The following is a 25,042-nucleotide window of genomic DNA, read 5'->3' on the forward strand; positions in this document are numbered from 1 at the left end:
TGTGAGAGGAGAGATTGAGGTATAAGAGCATCTACAACCACAGATAAGCTAATTCGGTGCCCTATACGCCCACTTCAGTGTCCGCGGACTGGTCCTGCCAATGCCTACTGATGGATGTCGAAGCCAATTTACGGGCCAACGTTGGAAATGTCTTTACTTGCTACTTGTCATCAATTATCTTGCTATCACACTACCTACCCAAACTATTTTACAACATTTGCAGAGAAAACCTTGCGGAAAACCGCGTATCAATTTTTTCTGCTCCTCATTGGATTGGACACTCATACTTATCGAAAAGCCTACAATTAATCATTTATACTTGTGGCTCATCAAACGCCAAGGCATCGCTATCGCCCTGTCGCACATGATCTGGGGTTTCCCCAGAGCCGGATCCATGAGGAAGGGGGTGCGGCAATGCCGCCAAAAAGGTCTACGGCGTCCGCAACCGTCGCCATCACTGGTCACATGCTCAAGGCCGAGACAAGGTCTTCACCCAAACTCCCAAACACCCAACCCGCACCGCCGTCAGCAAAGCCACCAAGTACCACCACCGAGACATCTCGCAGTCGAAGAAGCCTACCGCCGAAACAGCCAACCGCACCTTGCCGATGCTGCGGGCTGCCACTTACCTGCACCAGCCGCCTGATCTGTCAAGCACCGGTCGGAAGCCATGCCACCAGATGCAACACGAACCGCCGAGGCTTGCTGAGCACCATGCCGGTAGGTACCATAGGTGTGCGCCCGAGGCAACAAAAACCACCTCGGTCCTAGCCGCAACCAAGCTCCATACACGCATGTGCACCACGCACGCCCGACGACAGACGGAGACATCAAATCCGGCAGACACATACACCTCCTTGCTCCATCATCGCGAAGCAGCTCCACCGCGCCAATCTGGCAGACATATACTCCCTCCGTTCCTAAATATTTGTCTTTCTAGATATTTCAACAGATGACTACATACGGAGCAAAATGAATGAACCTGCACTGCACTTTAAAATATGTCTACATACATCCGTATGTGGTAGTCCATTTGAAATGTCTAAAAAAACAAATATTTAGGAACAGAGGAAGTAGAAAGGAAGCTCTAGTTCACTTTTCTAGTCAACATTGGCCAAAACATGGGCAACCAAAACCTTGATCAAAGTATTGGCTAGCCAAATTTTAACAGGCCTAGCTTGGGCTCAAACAAACGCTGAAGTTGGAGTGGAAAAGGACAAGCCTGTAAGCCCAGTTCAGAAGTGTAGTGGTCTTTGCTGCTGTGGGAGAACCGGAGATGCAGCTGCATTCCGCGCGTTCCCGGCCATGGCTATCTCCTCGCCCTCCCCTGGCTTCCACCTCTCCCTCCACCTCCAAAACCCCACCCCCACCCCCACCCCCCACCCAGGCCCCAACCGCAAGCCCCGGCCGACCCCGACCACCGAGACGCTCCGTCGCCGCCTCCTCCGCAAGGGCGTGTCCCCGACGCCCAAGATCCTCCATGCCCTCCGCAAGAAGGAGGCCGGCAAGTCGCTCCGGCGCGCGAGGAAGGAGGCCTCCGCCGCCACCGCCGCCGCGCCGCCGAAGGAGGACGCGCTGGTGGCAGAAGAGGAGGCCCGCTTCCGCGCGGCCGCCGAGGAGTACCGCGTCCTCATGGGGCGGCCCTGGCACGGCGCCCGCGGCGTCGTGGGCCCTCCGCGCGCGGCCTCCGGCGAGGAGGGCCTCGTCGGCCTGCGGAAGATGCTCGAGGAGAGGAGCGGTGACAGATTCCAGTGGCTTCTTGACGGCGACGTAGAAGATGAGGGGGTGGAGGACGCCAAGGGGAAGCAGAGGCGTGTCGGCTCCGGCTGGATTTCGGAGGTGGGGGACGAGGAGAGGAGGATTGAGTTGCTGGTCAGTAGGTATATTCTTACGCTTTGCGCTTTCAGGCGTTCTTGATTTGTGACCCATTTAGCAGCTTGGCGTGGGAAAAGAATGATAAACAAGTGACCCATTTAGCTTCATGGGGCTGGGACCTTAAGGGCAATTAATTGATAGAGTTAGCATGGATTGTATCTGATAGCTAGACACATGTTTTTATATATATATATGAGATTCATACTTACTAAATATCAAGTCACATGTGAACTCGAAGTGTTCTGTTTTCCAAAATTCAGTAAACAAGTTTATCCACCAGGCTCAGTGAAGTGGACCTTAGTTCGGGTGATTGGAGGCTTACTAGAATGATGAAACAAGCTGACCTAATATATAATGAAGATAATCTATTACAAATACTCAAAGGGCTCGAGGCAAAAGGAAACTGGAGGCAGGCTGTTGCTGTTACCGAGTGGGTGTACAATGAGAACAGCTACAAGCATCGAAGAAGCAGGTAATTATCTGTTTATACGTTCATTTTGTACCCATTTCCTCCTTTCCATCCACTGTAAGCATAATTTATGCTACGAAATTATGCTGGAATATCAATAACTTAACTAACATAATTGTTCCATGTCTAGGTTTGTCTATACCAAGTTACTGTCAATCCTTGGGAAAGCATGGATGCCAACTGAAGCACTGCGGATTTTCACCATCATGAGGGTAGTTTTATTTTTTTCCCATAATCGTAATGAATTAATTTGTATGTTTCCCTCTTTAAAAAAATAGAAAGTAACTGACACAGACGTTTTATCTTGCTTCACATCAGGGAGATGCTCAAATATACCCTGATATGGCTGCATACCATAGTATTGCTGTTACACTTGGTAGAGCTGGCCTTCTCAATGAGCTAATTAAGATAATCGATTATATGAGACAGAAGCCTTCAAAAAGGGTAATGATGATGCGGCGCAAAGATTGGGATCCTTTGTTGGAGCCGGATGTTCTCGTTTATAACTCGGTGAGAGTAGCTTCTGCAGCTTTTCTTTTCATTCCTTTTTCCTAGTTCCCTCTTGGAAGAAATCTTGATCTTGTTGAAAAGTTGATTGTCTTGTCACTTCGACCTTTGGTTTTATAGGTTCTTAATGCCTGCGTACTATCACAGCAATGGAAAGGGGTATTTTGGGTGTTTCAGAAAATGCGGTTCGGTGGATTGACACCTACAGGAGCGACATTTGGCTTGGCAATGGAGGTAACATGTTTAATTGATGATTGGTATTGAAATTTGGGTAATATGGTAACATTTTTCTATTCTTGTTTGGTATACATATTTAGAAATATTTTGTGGCATTTATATCTCGACGAAGATATCACTAACTTATTTGATTATTATTACCATGTTTTAAATTATTATTACGGGTACAATCTGTTAAGATACAATGCTAAAACTTATTACCATATTTAAAAATATATTATTGACAAATTGTGTTTGTTTTTGGGAACCATAACTGTTAGTTAGCCAGGCCCTGTCTTATTGCAGTTACTCTTCAGGCCGTAATACATGCATCTGATTTAGAAGTCTGGTCTCTGTTTGTATTGTTCTAGAGATTCAGTGCTCTGATTTTGCCCTGCCTGTCTTAATATTACCCTTATGTCAAGTTATTTATCTTCCTCATATGCCTGTCCTTTATCTCATATCTTCATTTGTCCAATCTGTTCCATTCTCAAGGAAATAATATGGAATCACATTTAAGAAAAATGTGGTGTTTTTTCTTTGTTGAATCTGTAATTTGTTTTGCCATATTGTTATTCTTACTGGGGCTGCTTTCTGAAAGGTTATGCTTAAATCCAAGAAGTATGAGTTTGTCCAGAAGTTCTTTGAAAAGATGCAGAGGAAAGGTGTACCTCCAAGAGCGATAACTTATAAAGGTAGCGTTGCAGTAAGCTTCATCTGATGTATTGCATTCATGCATTGTAGTTATATTCATTGGATTTGTTATTTGACATTTCAGTTATGTAGTTGACCTTCAAATATTTGCACTCAGTGTTAGTAAGAGCCTTCTGGGAACAAGGAAAAGTAAATGAAGCTGTTGAAGCAGTTAAAGACATGGAACAAAGAGGAGTCGTTGGAGCTGCAAGTGTGTACTATGAATTAGCTTGCTGTCTTTGTAATAAAGGAAGGTGGAAAGATGCTATGTTACAGGTTTGTGATTGATCATGTATGCATTTATATCTGCAATTATACTGCTTTCTTCCTTTTGGTGTAACTAGTCAAATAGTGTTGCCTTTTGTGGTTTGTGCTAGCTATATGATTTGATTTCTTCACCGAGATTTGTTTAGAAAAACAGCTCTGGAACCATGCCATATGTCCTACCAAGGTTAGGAGTAATATGATAGCTTTCTTTGGCTGGCAAAAAAGCTGAAGAAAAAAGATGCTCTGATCTTTGATGTGTGTATGATCTTCTGAGAATAGCTACTCTGGCTGTTAGTGGAAAAGCCACGAGGTATGAATTTGTGCCCACTAGGGCTTGTTGCCACCTCAAGCTTGCACTTATCTGCTGAAAGTTGAGTTCTGGCATGCAAAATCTCAAATGCTACTAACACAAATGATGGTGTTTAGCTTTGGAAGTCTTATGTGGTAATGCCTCGTTGCCTCAGCACAACATTTTCAGGATTATTTAAGGTGCTGTCTTTCTCAGTTTGTTTCAAGTTTTAAATTAGTCTCTTGCCCCCGCTGTTCACGAAGACGTGTTGTTTTCGAATTTGAGTCGTCAAACTTCCTTAACTTTGACTGGTAGTTTGTACCGAACTACCTAAATTGATAATATTTAGTATTGTACCGATATATCTTTATGTAAAGCAAGTCCAAAAATATACATTTCTACTTTAGTAAATAAATACTACGAATATTCTTGGTCAAAGTTGTTTATGGTCTACCATGTCTTGTCCAACTATATTCTAGTAGAACAGAGAGCACAGAGGATACGTCTTTCCTCTTCTATTGCGGGTTTTGTTTTGTATCTCCACTCTGGCTCCATTTTCTTCCCGGAGTCAAATTAAGTAATCTTACTTTGCAAAACACTGGCATTACTGTTTTGATTCCTTACTGCACAAGTAATATCTCCATGTGGGGACTTGGAGAGTAAAGAAAAGAAATGCATGCAATATCTTCTTATGATAAATTTTCTGTTTCAGGTTGAGAAGATGGAACAGCTTCGCCTCACTAAACCACTGGAGTTCGCATTTACTGGCATGATCCTAGCCTCTTTTGATGGTGGATATATCTCCGAGTGTATCTCGATATTTGAGTCAATGAAGGACTACTGTACTCCAAATATTGGGACGATAAATGTGATGCTAAAAGTTTATGGACGCTGTGATATGTTTGGGAAGGCAAAAGACTTGTTTGAGACCACCACATATAGTGCTTGTAGTTCTCAGCCACATATCCGTGACCATTCTTCACTTAAAGCAGACGCGTATACATACAGCTCTATACTTGAAGCATCTGCATCCGCCCAACAGTGGGAATATTTCGAAAATGTATACAGACAGATGACTCTTTCTCAACACCATCTAGATCAAAGCAAATATTCATGGTTGCTTGTCAAGGCATCGAGAGCTGGAAAGGTGTGTTTATTATCTACTACCCCATAACCTTTTCTGAGATACTCCCTCCGTCCCAAAAATCTTGTCTTAGATTTGTCTAAATACGGATGTATCTAGTTACGTTTTAGTGTTAGATACATCCGTATCTAGACAAATCTAAGACAAGAATTTTGGGACGGAGGGAGTATATGACTTTGCGTTTCGATTCTTAACACAGTACTAGCTCAGATCCATGTTTGAATAATATGTTCAAGTGGTAGGACTAGGGTTCCTACCGGCTCTACTCCTTAGGTTATAAGGGCAGAACAGCGGAGGTTGGGGGTGAGGGCGCGTGCTCCGGCGCGTCGGCGCCGTCGCGAGGGAAGAGGAGGGCGGCGGCGGTTAGGGCTGGCGGCGGCTAGGTTTCCGGCTCCTCTGGGAGCCGGGCAATAGGGATAGAAAATATCTTTATTGCTTAATTCCGAAAAGAGTCTTACAACCTATATTTATAACCTAGATAACTTGCATAATAATTAACCTAAGATAACTTGTGGGCCAAGCCCCTAACTACTGCCCAGTGGGCCTCCTCCGGTTATATGCTAAACCGGTCATAACATCTCTCCCCGCCTGCGCAAACAGCTCGTCCTCGAGCTGAAAGTCTGGATAGTGTTGGCGGAAGTCGTCACGCTGCTCCCAAGTAGCCTCCTCCTCCGGAAGGCCCGTCCACTGGATCAGAACGAACCACACCCCATGACGGAGCTGCGCCTGCAACACCTTCTCCGGCTCCGGAAGAAGACGGCCGTCGGCGGTCAGAGGAAGCGCGGGTGGAGCGGCCGGTGGCTCTCCACGAAAAGGCTTGAGCAGCCCCACATGGAAAACGTCGTGGATGCGAGCACCGGCTGGAAGCTGAAGGCGATAGGCCACTTGCCCAATGCGCTCCAAGACGGCGAAGGGCCCGGCGTAGCGAGGCCCGAGCTTGCGCTTCGCGCGCGGGTCGAGTGACTACGTAGAGCGGTGGAGAAGACGCAGCCACACCCAATCACCCACCGCGAACTCCGCCTCGCGATGGTTGCCGTCGTAGTAATGCTTGGCCAGCTGTTGGGCCTGGAGGAGACGCTGACGGACCTCAGCGAGCATCTCGTCACGGGTGCGAATAAGCTCGCCCGCGGCCTCCGTCCGTGCCGTCGCCGGGTCCACCGGCAAGATAGGCGGGGGCGGCCAACCGTAGACCACCTCAAATGGTGTAGCACGCAGGGCGGAGTGATAGGAGGTGTTGTAGCAGTACTCCGCCCATGCGAGCCAATCCACCCAAGCACGAGGGCGATCACCTGTAACACAGCGCAAATACATGGCAATCACCTTGTTAACCACCTCGGATTGGCCGTCCGTCTGAGGGTGGAAGGCCGTGCTCAGGCGGAGCTGGACGCCCGCCATCCTGAAGAGGTCGCGCCAAACATGGCCTGTGAACACCGGGTCCCGATCACTGACGATTGAAGAGGGGAACCCGTGAAGACGAACGATGCCCTCGAAGAAGGCACGGGCCACGGACGCGGCAGTATACGGATGCCCCAGCGCGATGAAGTGGGCATACTTGGAGAAGCGGTCGACCACAGTGAGAATGACTGATTTGCCGCCTACTTTGGGAAGGCCCTCGATGAAGTCCATGGAGATATCGGCCCAGACCTGAGACGACACGTCCAAAGGCTGAAGCAGACTAGCCGGCCGTAATGTCTCCGTCTTGTTGCGCTGGCATGTCATGCAAGATCGCACCCAGTCACGGACTAAGGCATGATCACCAGGAATGTAAAAGTCGACGCGTAGAAGATGGAGGGTTTTCTGCACACCCTCATGACCAGCCGAGTGGGCCAGCAACAGGACCTAGTGACGAAGATCATCATGTGCCGGAACAAAAACGCGGCGCCCATGGAGAAGCAGGCCGTCCGTGAAGCGCCAAGGCTCCTCCAGGTCGCCGGCAGCCAGCTGCTGCCGAAGGAGGACCGCGTCGGCAGCGGTCGCCGTCGCCCGGCGAATCTCGGCGAAGAGGCCGAATGTGGGCCCGGAGCGGATGCACAGCGCCGTCCCCTCGGAGGCGCCGACGGTGGAGTCGAGGTCGGCGTCGCGGCGCGACAAGGCGTCGGCCACGGTATTAAGACGACCCGGGCGGTACTCGACGGAGAAGTCGAAGCCGAAGAGCTTGCTAATCCACTGATGCTGCGGCACGGTCGAGAGCCTCTGGTCCAGCAAGAACTTGAGACTGTAATGGTCCGTGCGAATCTGGAAAGACCGGCCCCACAGATAGGGCCGCCAATGGCGCACGGCCTGCTCCAAGCCAATGAGCTCCCGCTCGTACACCGCGAGCTTAAGATGGCGCGGAGCGAAGGGCCGGCTGAAGAAGTCGAGAGGACCATCGCCCTGATGAAGCACGGCGCCAAACCCCGCACCCAAGGCGTCACAGTCCACCACGAAGGGGCGGTCAAAATCCGGCATCTGCAGAACTGGCCCCGTCGTGAGGGCCCCCTTGAGGGCCTCGAATGCTGCTGTCGCCTCCTCGTCCCAGGCGAAGGCGTCACGGCGCAACAACCGCGTGAGTGGCGACGCAAAGAGGCCGAACTCCCGGATGAACTTCCGGTAGTATCCGGCGAGGCCGAGAAAACCGTGAAGAGCCCGCTGTGAGTGCGGCGTCGGCCGCCACCTTGTCGGCGTCCATAGCCACCCCGTCGGTCGAGATGACATGGCCGAGGTAGGCGACGGAAGGCGTCCCGAACGAGCACTTCGAGCGCTTAAGATGAAGATGGTGCGCCCGAAGCTCGTTGAAGACGATGGCGACGTGCTGGAGGTGCACTGCCCAAGAGGCGCTGTAGATCAGAATATCGTCAAAGAAAACGAGCACAAACCGACGTAAGTAGGGCCGAAGGACGTCGTTCATCAGGGCCTGGAAGGTTGCCGGGGCGTTGGTGAGGCCGAAGGGCATCACCAAGAACTCGAAGTGGCCATGGTGAGTCCGAAACGCTGTCTTGGCGATGTCATCTGGGTGCATGCGCACCTGGTGGTACCCCGATCGGAGATCGAGCTTGGTGAAGAAGCGCGCCCCGTGTAGCTCATCCAGGAGCTCATCAACCACCGGAATAGGGAACTTGTCCTTAAGCGTAACAGCATTAAGGGCACGGTAGTCAATGCAGAAACGCCACGTGCCGTCCGACTTGCGGACAAGAAGCACTGGCGCGGTAAATGGCGAGGTGGAGATCCGAATGATGCCTGCCGCGAGCATGAGCGCACACTGTCGCTCCAACTCGTCCTTCTGCAGCTGCGGGTAACGGTAAGGACGCACCGCCACCGGCGCGGAGCCCGGCAAGAGATGTATACGGTGATCATATGCGCGGGCGGGCGGAAGACCCTGTGGCTCGGTGAAGAGGTCGCCGTGTTGCTGCAGAAGGTTCTCCAAGAGCGGATGCTCGGCCTCGGAGGTGGCCGCGGCCAGCTGAAGCTGAGGTGGTAGGGACGTGGCGCCCCCAACGCCGTCCCACCGAATGCGGCGGCCCAGGCGCCAGAAGGTCATCGTCAGCGCGTCGAAGTCCCAAAGAATGGGACCGAGGGTCCGCAGGAAGTCGACGCCAAGGATGAGGTCGAAGCAGCCCAAGTCGATGCCCGCACAGGTGATGGAGAAGTGTTCCCCGCCGATGGTGATGGGTACGTCCTGTGCGAGGCCATGGCACCGGAGGCGATCGCCGTTGGCCACCGTGACCCGAAGTTGCTCTCCGCCTGTCGGCTGAAGCGCTAAGCGACGCATGGTAGCCTCGGGCAGGAAGTTATGGGTGGAGCCTGTATCCACCAAGGCCACCAAGCGCTCGCCGTGGATCGTCACCGGCAAGAGCATGGTCCGCTCGTCACGGATCCCGGCGAGCGCGTGGAGAGAGACCACGAGCGCCGTCGCCGGGGCAGCCGCGGGTGCGCCCTCAGCCGCTGCTGGGGGTGGTAGTGCCGCGGCCTCATCGGCCAAAGCGTCCTCCTCGGTGAAATCGACCGTCTCCAAGTAGAAGAGGCGCGGGCACACATGGGTCGGCGTATAGGGCTCGTCACAGTTAAAGCAGAGGCCCTAGGGATATAACATCAAGATATCAGGTGCAAATATGGCCTTTTACATCCTATTTAACAAATAGAAGTAAAGTTGTGTTCATCATGGAGTTAAGCATTTGTTTGCTATCTAATAATTATAATATGGCTACACTCCTGTTTGTGTGACAGTTTGTACTCTCCAGAAGAAATGTGGCACCTGAAACTCCACCTTATAATGGTCGTCATTGTCATCATCATCCAAGTTGTTTTTATTTCTTTCATATCCAAATTTATTTTCAATTTGCATTGGCAGATCTTCAACTTTGTCCTATTTTGTGCATCTGACCTCAAGAGAGGGCATTCCAAATACGTTTAGCCTGCTAGGAATTGCCGTGGAGTGTGCTTGCACCGAAGGTGACCAAGTGCAGAATTATTTACTCATCATGCTTTTGTTTTGCAGCCCTATTTGGTGGAGCATGCACTTGATTCAATACTTGAAAGAGGAGAAATCCCTGATGTAGAGCTGTTCACTGAAAATATTTGCCAAACTATTGCTGAAAGCGACCATGGAAGAACACTGCATCTCATGAATACTATGTCTGCGGCTTCAGTCGAGATGAATGAACAGCAATGGAGCGATCTACTTCAGCAAAATTCACATCGATTCAGGGTGGATGCGTTGAAAGACCTTATAACGCACCTCAGTACTAGTGATGCCATCAAAACAGATCCCGGACTCGGTTTTGTAAGAGCATTGCAGTCCCAATGTGCGACAATGTTGGCGAAAGACGCTGAAGAGCCTCAAGCAGATAATTGTTCACATAGCAATCTGATGGAACAGGATGAGATCTCTTGCAAGGACTCATTGGGTAGTCATGAATTCTCGGATTCCAGTACTGATATCCCTGTATCAGGTGTCAAAGCTGGTTCGGGTGGGGACATTGTACTGCGTGGTCCGCATTCAGAAGATGAACATCGTAATCTTGCGCATTGGGGCACACAGGTATCTGCCATCGACAAAGTGCTTGATTCCATGAACTCATTTGGTAACTGTAGTTCATATGAAAAGATGCCGACAGCATTAGAAATTCTCGAATCATGGGAGCAGGAGTGTGTTGAGGACATATTTGCTCCAAAGAAGGGAAGCAGAGAAACTATGAGAGATAAATGAATGAAGCACTCAAGCATGTTGTTCGATGTTATTAGTGTAAAATTCTGACATCAATTTGAACTGGCTTCAGGCCTGGTTAATGCGGAAATAATGGAGTCCCGCAGGCTTTGGTTGCTTCTGGTTGTTGTGATCCCACCAGAGTTCTGTAGAAGAGTAAACCAACCTGTGAGTATTTATTTGCACACATGTTCTTTTGTTGCACAAACTATTTGCGGATAAGTGCTGCTCTGGGGTAAATATGTGTGGTAGTTTAGGGGCAAACCTGTGTATTAACTTCATTTGTAAGAAGTGGATCTGTACCATTGGATCGCGAAGGATACTTAGGCACATGTTCTAGTAGGAACTGTAATAGAACTCTGCTTTTTTGCATAACAAATCACATCAATTTGTGAATCACTGATTGTGGGTGCTCGCTGGAGCCACTAATGAAAAAAATAGCTCCATGAGCAAAAGCCCCAGAACAATGACAAGCAAGATTTTGCTGTTGTTGACATGTATAGTGGGTGTCGCAATGAAACGCGAGTGTCTAGCTGCGCACATTTTGGAGTTTGTCAGTTCCATTTTAACCTCGTTTTGAGTTTCCTTTTCGAAAAAACTTCATTTTGCAATTAGGAAAACTTTTTCTTGGATTTTTTTTACATATGTTAGATTTTCCTTTTTTTTAGCAGACTGAATTTTTTTTGGTGAGAAGTATTGAGCAGACTGAGTTTTTTTTTTTGAACACTTAATCATATTGAACAAGTGCCGGGCCTAGCCCCTCTCGGGCGACTCCGGGGCTCCCGCGTCCCCCACGTCGCCCCCCGCTCGGGCGACTCAGGGGCTCCCAAACCCTAGCCTCCGCCGGGCCTAGCCCCTCTTCCTCCCCTCCTCCCGCCGCCGCCGGAGGCCGACGGCGGTGGCAGGGGCTCTTCCTCCCTCCCGCGTCTCAGGGGTGGCGGAGCCCCAACATGCGTGGAGGTGCGGCCGATCTAGAAGCGACGGCGTTGGCTTCGACGGCGGCGGCGGTCGGCCCTGCCTCGGGCCACGGGCGGCGGCTGGCCTGGATCGGGCGGCGGTGCGATGCGGTCTTCAGCGGCATGTCATCTGGCTTTAGATCGGCGGCGGCGTCGAGGGCCTGGTGGACTGCTTGGCGGCACCCATGGCAGATTTGTTCTGGCCGGTGTAGCCAGTGGTGGTGGTTATCTTCTTCGTCGGCGGTGGCCGGCCAGAAGCTTGGTGATCGGATCTCTTGAGATACATCGTCTAGTCCCGGCTGCGAGTTGGGGAGACATGGTTGTCGGTGAAAACCGAGTCGATGGCAGGCGATGGCGGCGTTCTGTGCCGTTACCTTGATGAAGGCATCGTCGTGTAACTACTGTCGACCCACTCGTGCTGCTCCGGGGAAACCCTAGGATCTGGTGTTCCAGATCAGACGATGGCGGCACTGCGGTGTCGTTTCTCTCTTGGGTGCATCGTTTGTGGAGCAGCGCTGGAAGTCAGAGGCAGGAGGTGGAGCGGCTTCATCTTGCACGGAGCTTCGGTGGAGATGTCAAGTCATGCCTGACCGACAGGTGCTATGCTTTGTCATGCCTGGTCGGCAGGTGCTACGCACGACAGATCTTTCAAGGACTTCAAGCTATGTCAGCTGGTGGTACTTGGCAGCATGGCGCTGAGGTGTATCAGTGGCGACCGCGACGTGCTCAGCTGTTTGCGTGCAGGGAGGTGTCGTTGGGCGCCGTGGTGGCGTCGAGATAGCTAGACCGAGCAAGGTTGATGCATCAGTATAATTCTGAAGATGGAGCGGTGGCAGTTGGCGGCGGCGGCCTCTGAGAGCACGCCGAACCAGTGTGTGCCCCAGACCCGACAAGTGGCTAGGTTGGGGTCTCAGGTCTTAGATGTTAGGCTTGGTTGCGATGTCTGTTTGGTATTAGGCCCAGGCTATCTGCCCCCTTCATCAACTGGATAGGTGTAGTGACATTTGTTGATTAGACGGCGGCTTTAGTCTTACTATTGTATGACTTTGTAAGATCTTGTGAGAATAATTAATAAAGTGGCTGTATGCATCGCCCAGATGCAGAGTCTAAGATCTTGTGAGAATAATTAATAAAGTGGCTGTATGCATCGCCCAGATGCAGAGGCCAGGGGTCATCCTCTTTTTCTAAAAAAAAGAAAACTTAATCATATTGAGCAGACGAGTAGAAAAGAGATTTGGGAAAACTACACGCGGAAAGCCGCAGATGGGCCGTATTAACGGGCCTGGATAGCTAGGTGCGGGCCTTTAGTGGTCCACAATTAGTTCTCTACAGAAAATAGTACAAGTGCCATAAATAGCCCAACAGGTCCCGCCATTCACGTGCAGGTGCAGCGGCAAAAGTAAAACCCTCGTTTAGCCGCCGCCCTGACCCCTACCGATCTCCTCGCCGGCAACCGGCAGCGGCGGGCACCAAAGGCGACGGCGCGACGCTGTGAACGTGAGCCACTTCATCGATCTCCTTCCCACTACCTTTTGTTTTCTTCCAATTTTGTTTCTTCCCACTCGCCAGGCCATGATTGAAATCTGCCTGCCCTACCTGATTCTGCTGCGTGATCGCTTGCTGTTGCTGTATGTGATTTGTTTGCATGACTAATTCGATCCTTGGCTATGTGAATTTTGTTTCCAAACTCGTTTCAATGTAATCTTTTACCGGAGTTGCATCACAAACAAAAACGTAAAGTAGATCTGGTCCCAACCATTTTTTGCCGGTCGTTACTTCTTAACATTAGATTACACTTTGGGACCGAAGCTAATATTTCGAACAATCTCTATGTATCATTGTATTCGTTGACCTTTTCGAGCCGTCGCCCTGACTCCAATTGCTTCCATGTCAACAAGGAATCGTCCTCGCCAATACGCCGCAGCTGCGAGCGACAACGGACACGTTGTGACTAGTGACATGGACGACTTCATCTTCAGCGATTAGGCGGCGGCGGATGCTCGCTCGGTAAGACTGTCATGCACGCCTGAAAAAACAAGATGATACATGGCCAGTAGTTAGTAATATAATTAGTGTTTTGCTAGTACATGCATGCTGGCTTTCAGTTTTTAGGTTTTTACACCTCTCCCCCCCCCCCCCCCCCCCCCACCCCCACCACTGGTATGTTGGTTACGCTAGTTTCCGAAATAAATTATGTCAACAATTTAAGTCCATTTCCAGAATTCAGAAAGTCTTTTTCTCTCAAAAGATCAACCAAATCACACATACGTTTTGACCATTGCCTTTTGTTTCGACGGGAACTTTAAACTAGACACCCCGGTTTGATATGTTTTCACGAGTTTTCTCTGTATTGTATTTTTTGTATTGTAGTTCTTTACACTATTTTTCTGCGTCATCTTTACTCTAGTCCCTATTGCATTTTTGTGATGTATATTTTCTACTGCATTTTTCGTACATTATCTTTCTTGCTTCATTTGTGCATCAGTTTGTGTCGTCTTTTCCTACTGCTGCATATGTTGTATCCCATGTTTATGCTGCATATGTTGTTCCCCATGTTTCTGCTGCATCTTTCTACTAAAATTCTATAAGAGTTTTGCTTTGGTACACCCCTCTTAAAAGTTTACAATAATCTAAAGTTTCTACAAAAGGCCATCATTATGTTAGCCCGCAGATCAAACGTGTTGAATAGATTGATTTGGATACAAAAGACTATATTGTCCTTTTTTAATTGAAGAGGTACATTCTAATCTTCACCTTTAATTTGCATCTAAATCCGTAAACTTTTCTATGGGGTGTACCAAAGCAAAGTTCTAGTTTCCACTGTGCTGCAACATTCATCTACTGGTACAAAAAAGAAAGGAAGAAACTCTCCGTCCCATAATGTAAGACTGTTTTCACACTACACTGTATTAAACACTCTCGTGCTTACTCTTAGAGAGTGTTTAAGACGAGAAACCTCTATAACTGAAGAAGTTTGCCCTATTCTACCGAGAAATATTCCAAATGTGGTGTAAGAATTGGCATGAAAACCTGATCCTGGAATTGCCCAAGCTGTTAATCAATGTAGTGTTAGGTTTTTAAGGTTGTAGCTTAAAATTAATTATATTTGGTCTTGAGGTTTATGGGTTTTAATGGTCTCCTAAGGTCTCAAAGGCTTAAATTAGGATTTAAGTCTTTTAGGGCAAATGACTATGTCCTTAACCGTGTAAATTTTTGTGCAGTTAAGTTCCAAACTATGTGGATATCTTTGCAATTAGTGTTCCTAATAGGAAATTCAATTATACCTGGTGTATCTTTGTTAACGTGCATATACACGTTGTGCTACTAGTGTTGTCAGTTCATGTTGTTGTCCTAGTCCTTAGAATCTAACCCTTTTGTAGCTAGGTTAGCTGGCTACCATTCACTCGTTTACATGGGGTATATATTCCTCCACCATCAATACAATTGATAGTGTGGAAAACCTTCTTCCTAGTCTAAGCTCTTACATTCTACCAGCCTCTTCCTAAATCACGCGATACTCATTTCCTCACTTCTGCACCTACTTGCCATGGACGGCGCCTCTTCCGTATCCTCTGGCGCAAACACTAAACCCTTCACCGTTGTGATCAAGTAAGTTCCCATCCGACATCATGTTCCTATCATTCTCGACCTCCAGGAATCCAACTATACATTGTGAATCTCCATGGTGGTCTTCCGCATGTATGCGCTCACCAACCACTTTGACGACTCCGCCAATGCCTGCATGCACCTCGCCGATCTCGATTGGACATCATTCAACTCATGCATCGTCAATTGGGTGTACACCACCACCGGCCTCCTCCTAGGAGACCTCCCCATCATTGTCAAACCCGATGATACCACCTACTCCGCTCGGATTGTCGTCCACAACCTTTTCCTTGGTGACCGTGCTCATCATGGGATCTATGACCTGCACAAATTCCCTAGTCTCTATCAAGGTGATCTCTCCATTGTGACATATTGTAGCAAGCTAAAGTAGCTCGAGGACACTCTTCAGAACATCGTCGGCTACCACACACCGATGAGGGCATTGTCCTCAATGTCATCACTGACCTAAAGCCAGGCTTCAATTAGTCTTTCACCAACATGTCCTTGCGTGGGCTGCCATCCTTCCTCTATTATCGCTCCTTCCTCGAGCAAGAGGAGCGGAACATCACCCAAATCAACGCCATGGAGGATGAATCCACCCTCCACATCCACGCCCATGGTGACTCATGTTGTCCCCAAAATTCGATGCTAGAGCTGTTAGGACTGCATGAGCCAACATGGGCTTCGGCGTGGAGGGAAGAAAGGATGACAACCCATGCAAGGGATTGCTGGTGATAGACATACTGAAGTTAGAGCTTGAGGTTTCTGACGGAATTAAGGACGATGCCCTCGCTCGTGATGTTCTAGTCGACATGCATCACGGTGTGTTCGTGAGACGATTTAACTTGCTACAGTATTATGTGATAGAGAGACCACCTTGGTATAGATTGTATAATTTGTGGAGGGCATATATTGCACGATGAGAACGGTTGTTGAGGAAGAGGTTGTGAACGACAAGCCAAAGGAAGTAAGTAGTCCCATCAGGCTTCATGATGATGTCGAGGATTTCCTAGGAGATGGGTGTACACCTAGTTGATGATGCAAGAGCCGATAGATATATAGTGAAGGATGGCGAGGCGCATACAGCCGTCGGTGGAGCATTCGATGTGGTCGGTGAGCCTGTATGTGCAGAAGACTGACATGAATAGGGAGTACCGCATATTATAGTTGGATTAATGGAGGTCAGGGATGACAGGAACATGTTGCTGGATGGGCACATGTTGGGTCGCAAGGGTAGAGGGGGAGGGTTGGTGTTGGCGCCGAAGGAGATGGAAGATGCGCTGTCCATGGTAAGGACATGTGGAAGCGAGGAAACGAGTATCACAATAATTAGAAAGAGGTTGAAACCATGTAAGAGTTTATACTGGGAAAAATATTATATATACCCATGTACACGAGTGAGAAGTACCTAACTAACCTAGCTAGGAACGGGTTATATCATATGGAGTAGGACAACAACACAATCATGCACTAACAACACTATCATCAGTATCTAACATGTATCCATACAAGCACATTGAAGTACTCTTACAATCTCCGCCCCAGTGTAAACTCTTACAATCTAAACCATTTAATAGTATATATGCATTACACAAAGCATCCATTTATATGTAATAAATGAAATATAAAATTTCCAACAAATCTTGTAGTTAAAAAATGTTTATCTAGTGGTATTGGTTGCATGGTTTGTACATAGCTTGTGGGTTACATTTGATATTATCCACTAATCTGAAATTGTCTTCTCACACGGAGATCTCTTTGCGTTACAGTTTAGAAAGATGGTATTGCTCCATCTGCTTTAATTCTTGGAAGTCAACTTCTTTTCGATGATACAGAAATGCATGTTTTCTTGTCAATTAACATTGCTCATTCAGAAGGTTTGAATTGGACTACAACAGAATAGCAAGCCTACTATGGAGTTATCGATGAAGCTCATGATCGACACCAAGTCCCAGAAGGTGTGCTTCGCCGAGGCCGGAAGCGACGTCCTGGAGTTCCTTGCCGGCCTCCTGTACCTGCCGCTGGGCACCGCCCTCGGCCTACTGACCAAGGAGCGCATGGTTGGCAGCATCGGCAACGTGCTCGGCAGCGTGGAGAAGCTAGGTGTGAACTACAAGAGCAAGGAGCGGTGCCTTAGCCCGGCCGTCACCGCCGCCACGCTCCCCCTCCTCCAGCAGCTGTTGGGAATACAACTCAACAACGGTATTGACACCTTCTACACATGTGAAGGCCGTAACACTGGCGCCTACTCAGGCGTAGGCACTAGCTGTGGATATCTATCGGTGATACCTAACAGAAGCTGCCCTACTTGCCGATGTTATATGACCAAGGCTATGACGCTCGCCGCTGAAACCAACCGGACCTTGGTGGCCGCGGCGCTGCCGACGACCACGCCGCTACCTGTGGCCATGTACACTGTCGGGGACGACTTGACAGTGACTTCAGCCTCTTTTTTTGCGACGATCTCGCTGTTGGGCATCAAGGACCTCAGCGCCTTACAAGAAAAGACAGTGAAGATCGGCAAGGAAGAGGTACGTAGTGCTCTAGTTTCTTTGAAGTCTTTGAACTTTTAGGTGGTGTTTTGCTCAAGTTGATCGGCTGGTGATTTAGCTTTTGTTTTGTGTGTGTTTGTGTACTTATGGATTTTTTTAATGCAGTCACTAGAGATATTTGCTGCTTCCCTCAAGTCCAAGACCGTCCTGTCGGATGTCTTTTTGCCGAAGAAGAATGCTCGCCTCAAGAGGGAACATCCTGACGGTGTCATTCATGTATGACTCGGTGCTTGCTATTTTAGAATTCTGGATACCTTTTTCGATATCATATTTACGAGGAAGGAGATGTATTTGAGTGACTTGGTACTAGTTTAACTTACTACCATAAGTTATTTATAAAGTTAACTTCAAATTTTACTCCTTAAGTGCCAATCTGGGTATCTCTTGCTCTATTTGAGGAGTATAAAAATTGTCCTAGTTTCCTCCATAGTTAAGTAAGTTTTGCATCATTCTATCAAGTGGGGCCCATTGTTAATTGGACATAGATAGATGAATCAGCCCTCACATCGGCGAATGATTCGTGCAAAATGCGTCTCACGTGATAAATGGGGCCCCAACTTGGGCCGAACCATGTCACCACACCTGAGCCAGCCAGTCCCCTCTCCCTCAACGCGAGGTAGGGATTTGGAAGCGACGGTGGTGACAGCAGCTCGGTGGTGTGTTAGAGCAACTACAACCAGGCGATTCAAACGGACGCGCGCTTTGTCCGCTTTTTGTTCGTCTGGATCGGTGAGGCGGACGGGCGCGTCCGCTTTTTAAAATGGGTTAGCAGATGCATGCCTATATCAGCCCGCGTGCAAAGAAAAAAAGATAAGCATGTGGCTGAAAATAAACATATAATAACACATAATTAAACATAAATGACCGGTCAAAGTTCACTTAAACATTAGTTAAACAATGAAAAAACTCCGGGCCATACACTGCCCTAGGCGTCCGCCTTACCCTTCCCTTGCCGTTGTTGTCGCCGTCAGTGAGGTCAATGAAAACGGGAGGTGGACCAGCCCACCCGAATGCGACTTGATAGGCTGCCAAGGCTGCCTTCTCCGGTGGCATTGCGGCGAGGCGGGCGCGCTCCTCCTCCTCAACGGGCAGTGTCTCCTTGTCCTGCTCCCAACGCATCTGCCGCTCATCGCCGGTCGCCTCCTCGGCAAGCCAATGCGCCTTCTAGCGCTCAAGGTGGGCCTCCTCCTTCTCTGGCGTCGCAGCGTAGTGGACGGGAGGCGCCCTCACACACTCGCGGTAACCGTTGTCCAGGAGTAGGACTCCTCGGGCCAGGTGGGCGCCGGCGGCAACCGCTTCCGCGTGGGCGTGGGCTCGGGCTCGGCCTTGGGCTCGAGCGGCGGCGGGACGAAAAGCGGAGCATGGACGGAGTCCCCCACCGCCGACAAGGCGAGGGCTTGGTCCAGCCCATCCCAACGGGCGTCCTCCTCTAGCCGGCTCGCCTCTAGCGCGTGCTGCAGGGCCTCCCCGAGGGTGACTTGGTACGCCACCTCCTCCTCTTCCTCCTCTAGCAAAACCTGTGGGGGTGGTGACGGAATGTCGTGGTTGACGTGGACGCCGCGACGGCACTCCTCCTGGTGCTCCAGCGCAAACCAGCGCTCTCAGTTGGGGGAGTTTGGCATGTGGGCACGCATTGCGCGCTGCTCGGGCGTAAGGACCTCGTGACGCCGGAGAACCTCCTCGGCGTGCGCCCGCACCGAGCGCGGCACCGCTGGAATGGGGATCCGGTGGGTGTCCAGATGCCAGCCTTGCGGCAGGTTGACATCCGAACATTGCAGTGGCCAGCGGTACTGCCAGTGCCACTGCGCCTGGTGGACTGGTATGTAGAGCCGCCCCCGCTCCCACGTTGGCGAGCCGCGTCTAGCCAGCGCAGGAGGTTGCGCACGAGAAGAGCTTGCGCTGGAGCTGAACCTCTCCATCCCCTTCCTGCCGAAGAAGCTCATGGCTGGCTGGCTAGGGTTTCGTTTGCTAGGGTTTGTTGGTCGCCGGTGAGGGAGCAAGCGTGGCCAGATGTGGATGGGGAAGATGGAAGTCGATGAGACCTGCCCCACCACACGCTTTCATTAAAAAGGACGGGCACGTGACCCTTCCACACACTGCCAGGCGGGCCTGAGGTAGGTGGCCACGTTCAATACGACCGCCTGTGATGGTTGGCTGGCTTACTTATGGGGCCGCGGTGGTCACCGAGGGGACGTGTGGCGCTTCTGCTTCGTGTCCGCGCCGACGCATTTCACACTCAAATTTGGTCCTGAAATGCGCCGGCTCGGACAAGAAGCGGATACATTTTGGGTTTGGGTCGGCGCGTTGGGGCGGAGTTTTTGTCCGCCGCGATCCATACGGATATGGGCGGACGAAGTGGGTCGTCCGGTTGGTGTTGCTCTTATAGAAGTGGAATCGCTCATAAATTATATATGTCATACGATGAGTCACGATTTTGGAGATGTTAGTTTTGGTGTCCTAAAATACGACGTGACGCTAACATCACATTGTCTTTCAACAGTAGTAACTCGAAACAATAGTTTCTGTTGAAGCAAATTTAGGAATGTTAGTTTCAAGAAAATCTGGAGAAAGTTCGAAGATCTCAACACACCCACAACATCACTAATGAGACAACACAGAACATCTCACATACGGTTTTCACTTTTCATACCTCTTTCAGAATGCAGCTCTTCCATCAAATGGTTCATTAGGCTGTGTTGCTGGATTTACATTATTGCAAGTAAAAATCCAAACGATTTGCACACAAGGATCAGGAGATCACCAAACACTTCAACGCTCAGTGGGACGTACTATTACTTGTGGTACCTGTGTACACAAACCGCCTGAGGACAAGCATCAGCTCGTTGGCCGCCTCGCCGAACGGCCGGAGGACAGAGAACCCGTGCTGTTCTCCGGCGAATTCGGTCACCTCCACGGCCTTCCCCATCTCCCTCAGCCTCGCGGCGTACCCCATCACGCGGTCGCGGAGCACGTCGCTCTCCGGCGCCACCACGAGCACCGGCGGGAGGTCCACGGACGCAAGGCTGGGGCTCTCCGGGCCGAACGGGTTGGCCACCGGGTGGTCCCTGCTCGCCCCCACCGGCAGCGACATGCGCCAGAACATGTCGGATCCCTCGACCGTCAGGGACACGTCCGCCGGGGGGTCGGCCTCCGTCGCCGTCCGCTCGTCGCCGCCAAAGAACGCAGAGATGAGGACGTACCCGGCGACGCGCACCGGGTGGACGTCTTGCTGCGACGAGGCGGCCTGGACCGTGACGTGGTGGGCCAGGTTGGCGCCCGCCGATGCGCCGGAGATGAACGTCCGGCCAAAATCGGCCGTTTCAGCGAGCCAGGGGTCAGCGCCAACGCCGAGCTCGGCCTGGCCGCGCAGCCAGGAGAGGAAAGCCGCGCCGTCCTCGATGGCCGCGGGGAGGCGGTGCTCGGGGGCGAGGCGGTACTGGACGGACAGCACGACCGCCGGGAGCTCGGCGGCGGCGCGGAGGCAGTAGGTGTGGAAGTGTGGCTGCGCGAAGGAGCCGATGCAGTAGCCGCCGCCGTGGAAGTACACCAGCACCGGGAGCTTAGGGCCGCCGGCTGCCGTCACCGACGACGACGGCCTGTACACGCGGACGCTAAGGCCGCGCGCCGCGTGGTACAGGGCGTCCTTCCACTGCACGCCGGGGACGTCCGGCAACGGGTCCTCTGGCCAGAGCACGGCTTCGTCGCCGCGGACGACCGAGCCGTCGCTGAGGAGCTTGAGGACGCCCGGCAGGTCCTCCATGACCTGCGGTGCTGCGGTGTCTTCGCCGGACATCGTGAAATGGATCGGTGCCGTCGGACGCCCGGCAGGTTGTCGCGATTCCTGAAACAATGGGGCATCGGATTTATAGATATTATTAGGTGGTGTTTGGTTCTCTAGTCCTAGGACTTTTTCTAGTTCAAACTAAAAAGTCTGTAGTTCCTAAAAAGTCCTTCCTGTTTGTTTCCAGAGATTAAAAAGTCCCTAGTCCCTTTCTAGAGGTTATTAAATGACTATGTTGCCCCTAGTATATAGAAAAATAACAATCAAACAACACCATGGGATGGCGGGCCAATGGGTGCATGGAGGGGCATTGTTGAAAAGTCCCAAAAAGACTCTTCTTAAGAGTCTTCTTCATTTAGTCTCAAATGCCTAGTTTAGTCCCTAAAAAGTCCCTCCCGTTTGTTAAAAAAGTCTCTAAGAGAAACTTTTTCTAGTCCCTGCAAAAGAAAGTCCCTGGAAACAAACACCCCCTTACTACTACTCACGATGGTTCGTGTCGATCGGACGGCACGCTCGGATTGGTGGCAGCTCTGGTCTTCTCCAGGTCAAGCGTGGCGCGCGATTGAAAGGTTCTTGCTTTGCTTTTCTTTGCTGTTGACGAAATACGAAATCATTGTCAAACGATACGTCATTCTCCTTTTTACTTGGCAAAAATGTGGCTTTTTTCGATGGTGTACGGCTTTTTATAGGGACGCCGAAATCCACCACACGTGTGGTATAATGAGCATTCGCCCACACATCGTGTGTGACATGAGCAGGGGGCAGCCCACACGAGCTGTGTGTGGGCGAACAGTAGAATTGCCCACACGTGTGGGCGCAGCTACTTCGTGTCACACGCCCAACAAGTACTACTCATCCTTATCCCGCGCGTGTGACACGAAGCAAATATGCTCACACATCCTGGCGCAGCTACATTAAGTACCCGCGGGATGATGATTTAGTTGCAATCCGGGATGGCAGATGTAGTTATCCGGGATGGCAAATATGGTTGTAAAAGCATGGCAACTCTCTATGTTTTGGTTAACTATAGTTGCCATGTTTAATTTATGGTAGTTGCCGCGTGTAATCAAACCATAATTATCATGTGTGATTAACTACTTGCCACATATGGTCAAACAATGTTGCCATGTGTGTTTACCTAATCGCCACGTACGCGCAACTACAGTTGCCGTCTATCAAAACGAATCATAATTGCCATGTGTGTTTGCATAGTTGCCATGTACGCGCAGCTGCAGTTGCCATCCAACAACGTACGACTGTCGTGTGGGTGAAAAGCAGTTCGCCCACACGCGCGTGGACTAGATGGTGGCTGTGTGGGTAGAAACTAGTTCACCCACACAGCGCAGCTGGCAACCGTGTGTTGTGGGGCGTGTGGGCGACCTCTCCAACGCCCACACACCGGCCTTGTCCTACGTGGCACGCGAAAACTGTCTATATTGTGATCCAGGCGTGTGGGCGAGTTGCAATGTGCCACACGTGTGGGCGTTAGTGTTTTCGTTTTATAGAGAGAAACAGAATATCACTTTTTTTAGAATCAAGATCACAATATAGAGGCCGAAATTTTACCGAGACATTTGGCGGATATAGGCCAAATTTTGGCCAATTATTATTTTTTCTTCTTAAAAAAAAACAGTTTGTCTAATTCACATCTAGATGTTTTTTAAGGATGTCACATCTAAGCTTCCATAAATAATGCAGCAACAAGAAAAAAAACTGGGATAAAAAATAGGGTATGTCTAGGACACATCTAGATGTTAGTACATAATTATGTCACATCTAACTCTGTGTCGACTATGTTTGTGGTCTATTTTTTTTGTCTTAGTTTTTTTTTGTTCCTTGTTGTTGTGTTATTTGTGAGAGCTTAGATGTGACATCCTTAAAAAATATCTAGATGTGAATTAGACAAACTGAAAAAAATAAACCACAAATATAGTAAATATCAGGCTATGTTACATCTAGATGTGTCCTAAAATATGCACTAGCACGACCCGACCATCCCTGTAATCTCCCCTTCCCAATTTGCAGTAACTCCACCACGACCCCGCATCTGCACCGTCTATACCCTGTCTACTATCACCAGCTCCTGCTCGTCCACGACTTGGCCTCGCCGGGATCAGCGTTCATCGGTGACCCTCATCACGCCGCCCCCGCGATATGCACAAAGTTACTAGCGCATCAAAAAGTTTCCAGTACGTCATGTTTAGCAAACGGGTTTTTTAATATAAAGACAACCCCTCCTTCGATTTCATTTAACTGAAACAACATGTCTTACATGACAACTACCAAAAGCGAAAACCAAAAAAGAATAGGATGATGATTATTTCCAGCTTTAAACGGTCAAACATCCACCATTCAACCCCATTTGGAGATCCGCGCAACTTTTCATCGTATAATAAACCTTATGCCTTTCCGGTTTGAATTCAAACGAATACTAGACATAATGTGGGCTCTCTGCATGCACATACTACTTTTGTCGAAGTATGTAAGGATGAAGTGCATCTAAAAAGATGTATGGATGAAGTGCGTTTGCATTTAAACTTTCCAACAGTCTCGCTCCCATGGAAAAGATCATTTTGAACTTCATAGTATTTCTTTTTAAGGATGGATATCTTTTGAACCATAAATCCGACTAATGATATGTTTATATATTTGAATTCCTCATGACAAGACTTTAAATCGAGATCAATGTTGGATACATTTGGACTACTTTTTAGACCGATTCTATCCCAGAAGGTCGATTCCAAGTTTTTTTTAAAGACCCATTTCAATAATTTCAAGAACACATTTCAATATTTTCTATTTTTGGCCAACGGCTTCCATGCAGTTTTCCCGATTCTTTTGTTGTTGTTGTTGTTGTTGTTTATATTTTTTGTTTTTTGTTTTCTTCCCCGACTTTTATTTTTTAAATGGGATTAATTTAAAATATTTACTATTTTCTTTTACATTTTTTGAATTTTCTTTGCCCTGTTTTTAACAATCTCACCTTTTAATTTCTTTTAACTGGTAAAAAAACTAATGCTACTACAAAGAGTACAAAACATTAGTCCAATATACATACATATCTAAGCTTTTCGAATGACACACAAATGTATTGTCTAAAGCATGCGTGGGCATTTAAAAAATGAATAATTTTTAATTTCTAAGATGTAGATATCTTTTATATGCAGAAACATTTCTAAAATGTGTTAACAGATCATAAAATATGTGGGCAACTTTGACACGCTATAACACTTTTGTAACTACATACAGATTTTTCAAATGTGCTATTTTTTGTAAGCTCAAACACTTTAAAAAATTTCATGAATACATCTTTTCCATTTCATAAATATTTTTTAGAATGTGTGAATATTGTTTTTACTATGTGATTTTGATATATGACAAATATTTTTAAAGAAATTGAAATTTCGTAAACATTTAGTTGATCTTTATATCAAAAGTTAAATAAGAAAGAAACACCAATAAAAAGGGAAAGTAAAAGGGAAATATTACGGCCAACCAGTTCTAA

General features: G+C 48.9%; 3 protein-coding genes across 4 annotated transcripts; 2 read left to right on the plus strand and 1 right to left on the minus strand.

Annotated features, from left to right (window-relative positions):
- Window positions 1-1,203: 1,203 nt before the first annotated feature.
- On the plus strand, window positions 1,204-11,041 carry LOC109786597 (pentatricopeptide repeat-containing protein At5g67570, chloroplastic). Of its 2 annotated transcripts, none has more exons than XM_020345176.4 (9): window positions 1,204-1,880; window positions 2,156-2,347; window positions 2,475-2,556; window positions 2,663-2,854; window positions 2,972-3,085; window positions 3,669-3,762; window positions 3,879-4,036; window positions 5,029-5,463; window positions 9,935-11,041. In XM_020345176.4, the coding sequence occupies exons 1-9, from the start codon at window positions 1,306-1,308 to the stop codon at window positions 10,643-10,645; spliced, it is 2,553 nt and encodes an 850-aa protein (XP_020200765.1). In that variant the 5' UTR covers window positions 1,204-1,305; the 3' UTR covers window positions 10,646-11,041. The 2 variants fall into 2 exon arrangements, with proteins under 2 accessions (XP_020200765.1, XP_073366172.1); XM_073510071.1 differs by having other exon boundaries at window positions 1,281-1,872.
- A 6,051-nt stretch (window positions 11,042-17,092) lies between these two features.
- Window positions 17,093-18,116, plus strand: LOC109786592 (uncharacterized). The gene is made up of 2 exons (XM_020345171.2): window positions 17,093-17,735; window positions 17,862-18,116. The coding sequence occupies exons 1-2, from the start codon at window positions 17,118-17,120 to the stop codon at window positions 17,976-17,978; spliced, it is 735 nt and encodes a 244-aa protein (XP_020200760.1). The 5' UTR covers window positions 17,093-17,117; the 3' UTR covers window positions 17,979-18,116.
- A 2,281-nt stretch (window positions 18,117-20,397) lies between these two features.
- LOC109786593 (strigolactones hydrolase CXE15) lies at window positions 20,398-21,899 on the minus strand. The gene has a single exon (XM_020345172.4). The coding sequence runs from the start codon at window positions 21,547-21,549 to the stop codon at window positions 20,533-20,535; it is 1,017 nt and encodes a 338-aa protein (XP_020200761.1). The 5' UTR covers window positions 21,550-21,899; the 3' UTR covers window positions 20,398-20,532.
- Between the last annotated feature and the right edge of the window lie 3,143 nt (window positions 21,900-25,042).

The sequence above is a fragment of the Aegilops tauschii genome, chromosome 3 (genome assembly GCF_002575655.3).
Source record: "Aegilops tauschii subsp. strangulata cultivar AL8/78 chromosome 3, Aet v6.0, whole genome shotgun sequence".
In the NCBI taxonomy this organism is placed as follows: Eukaryota; Viridiplantae; Streptophyta; class Magnoliopsida; order Poales; family Poaceae; genus Aegilops; species Aegilops tauschii.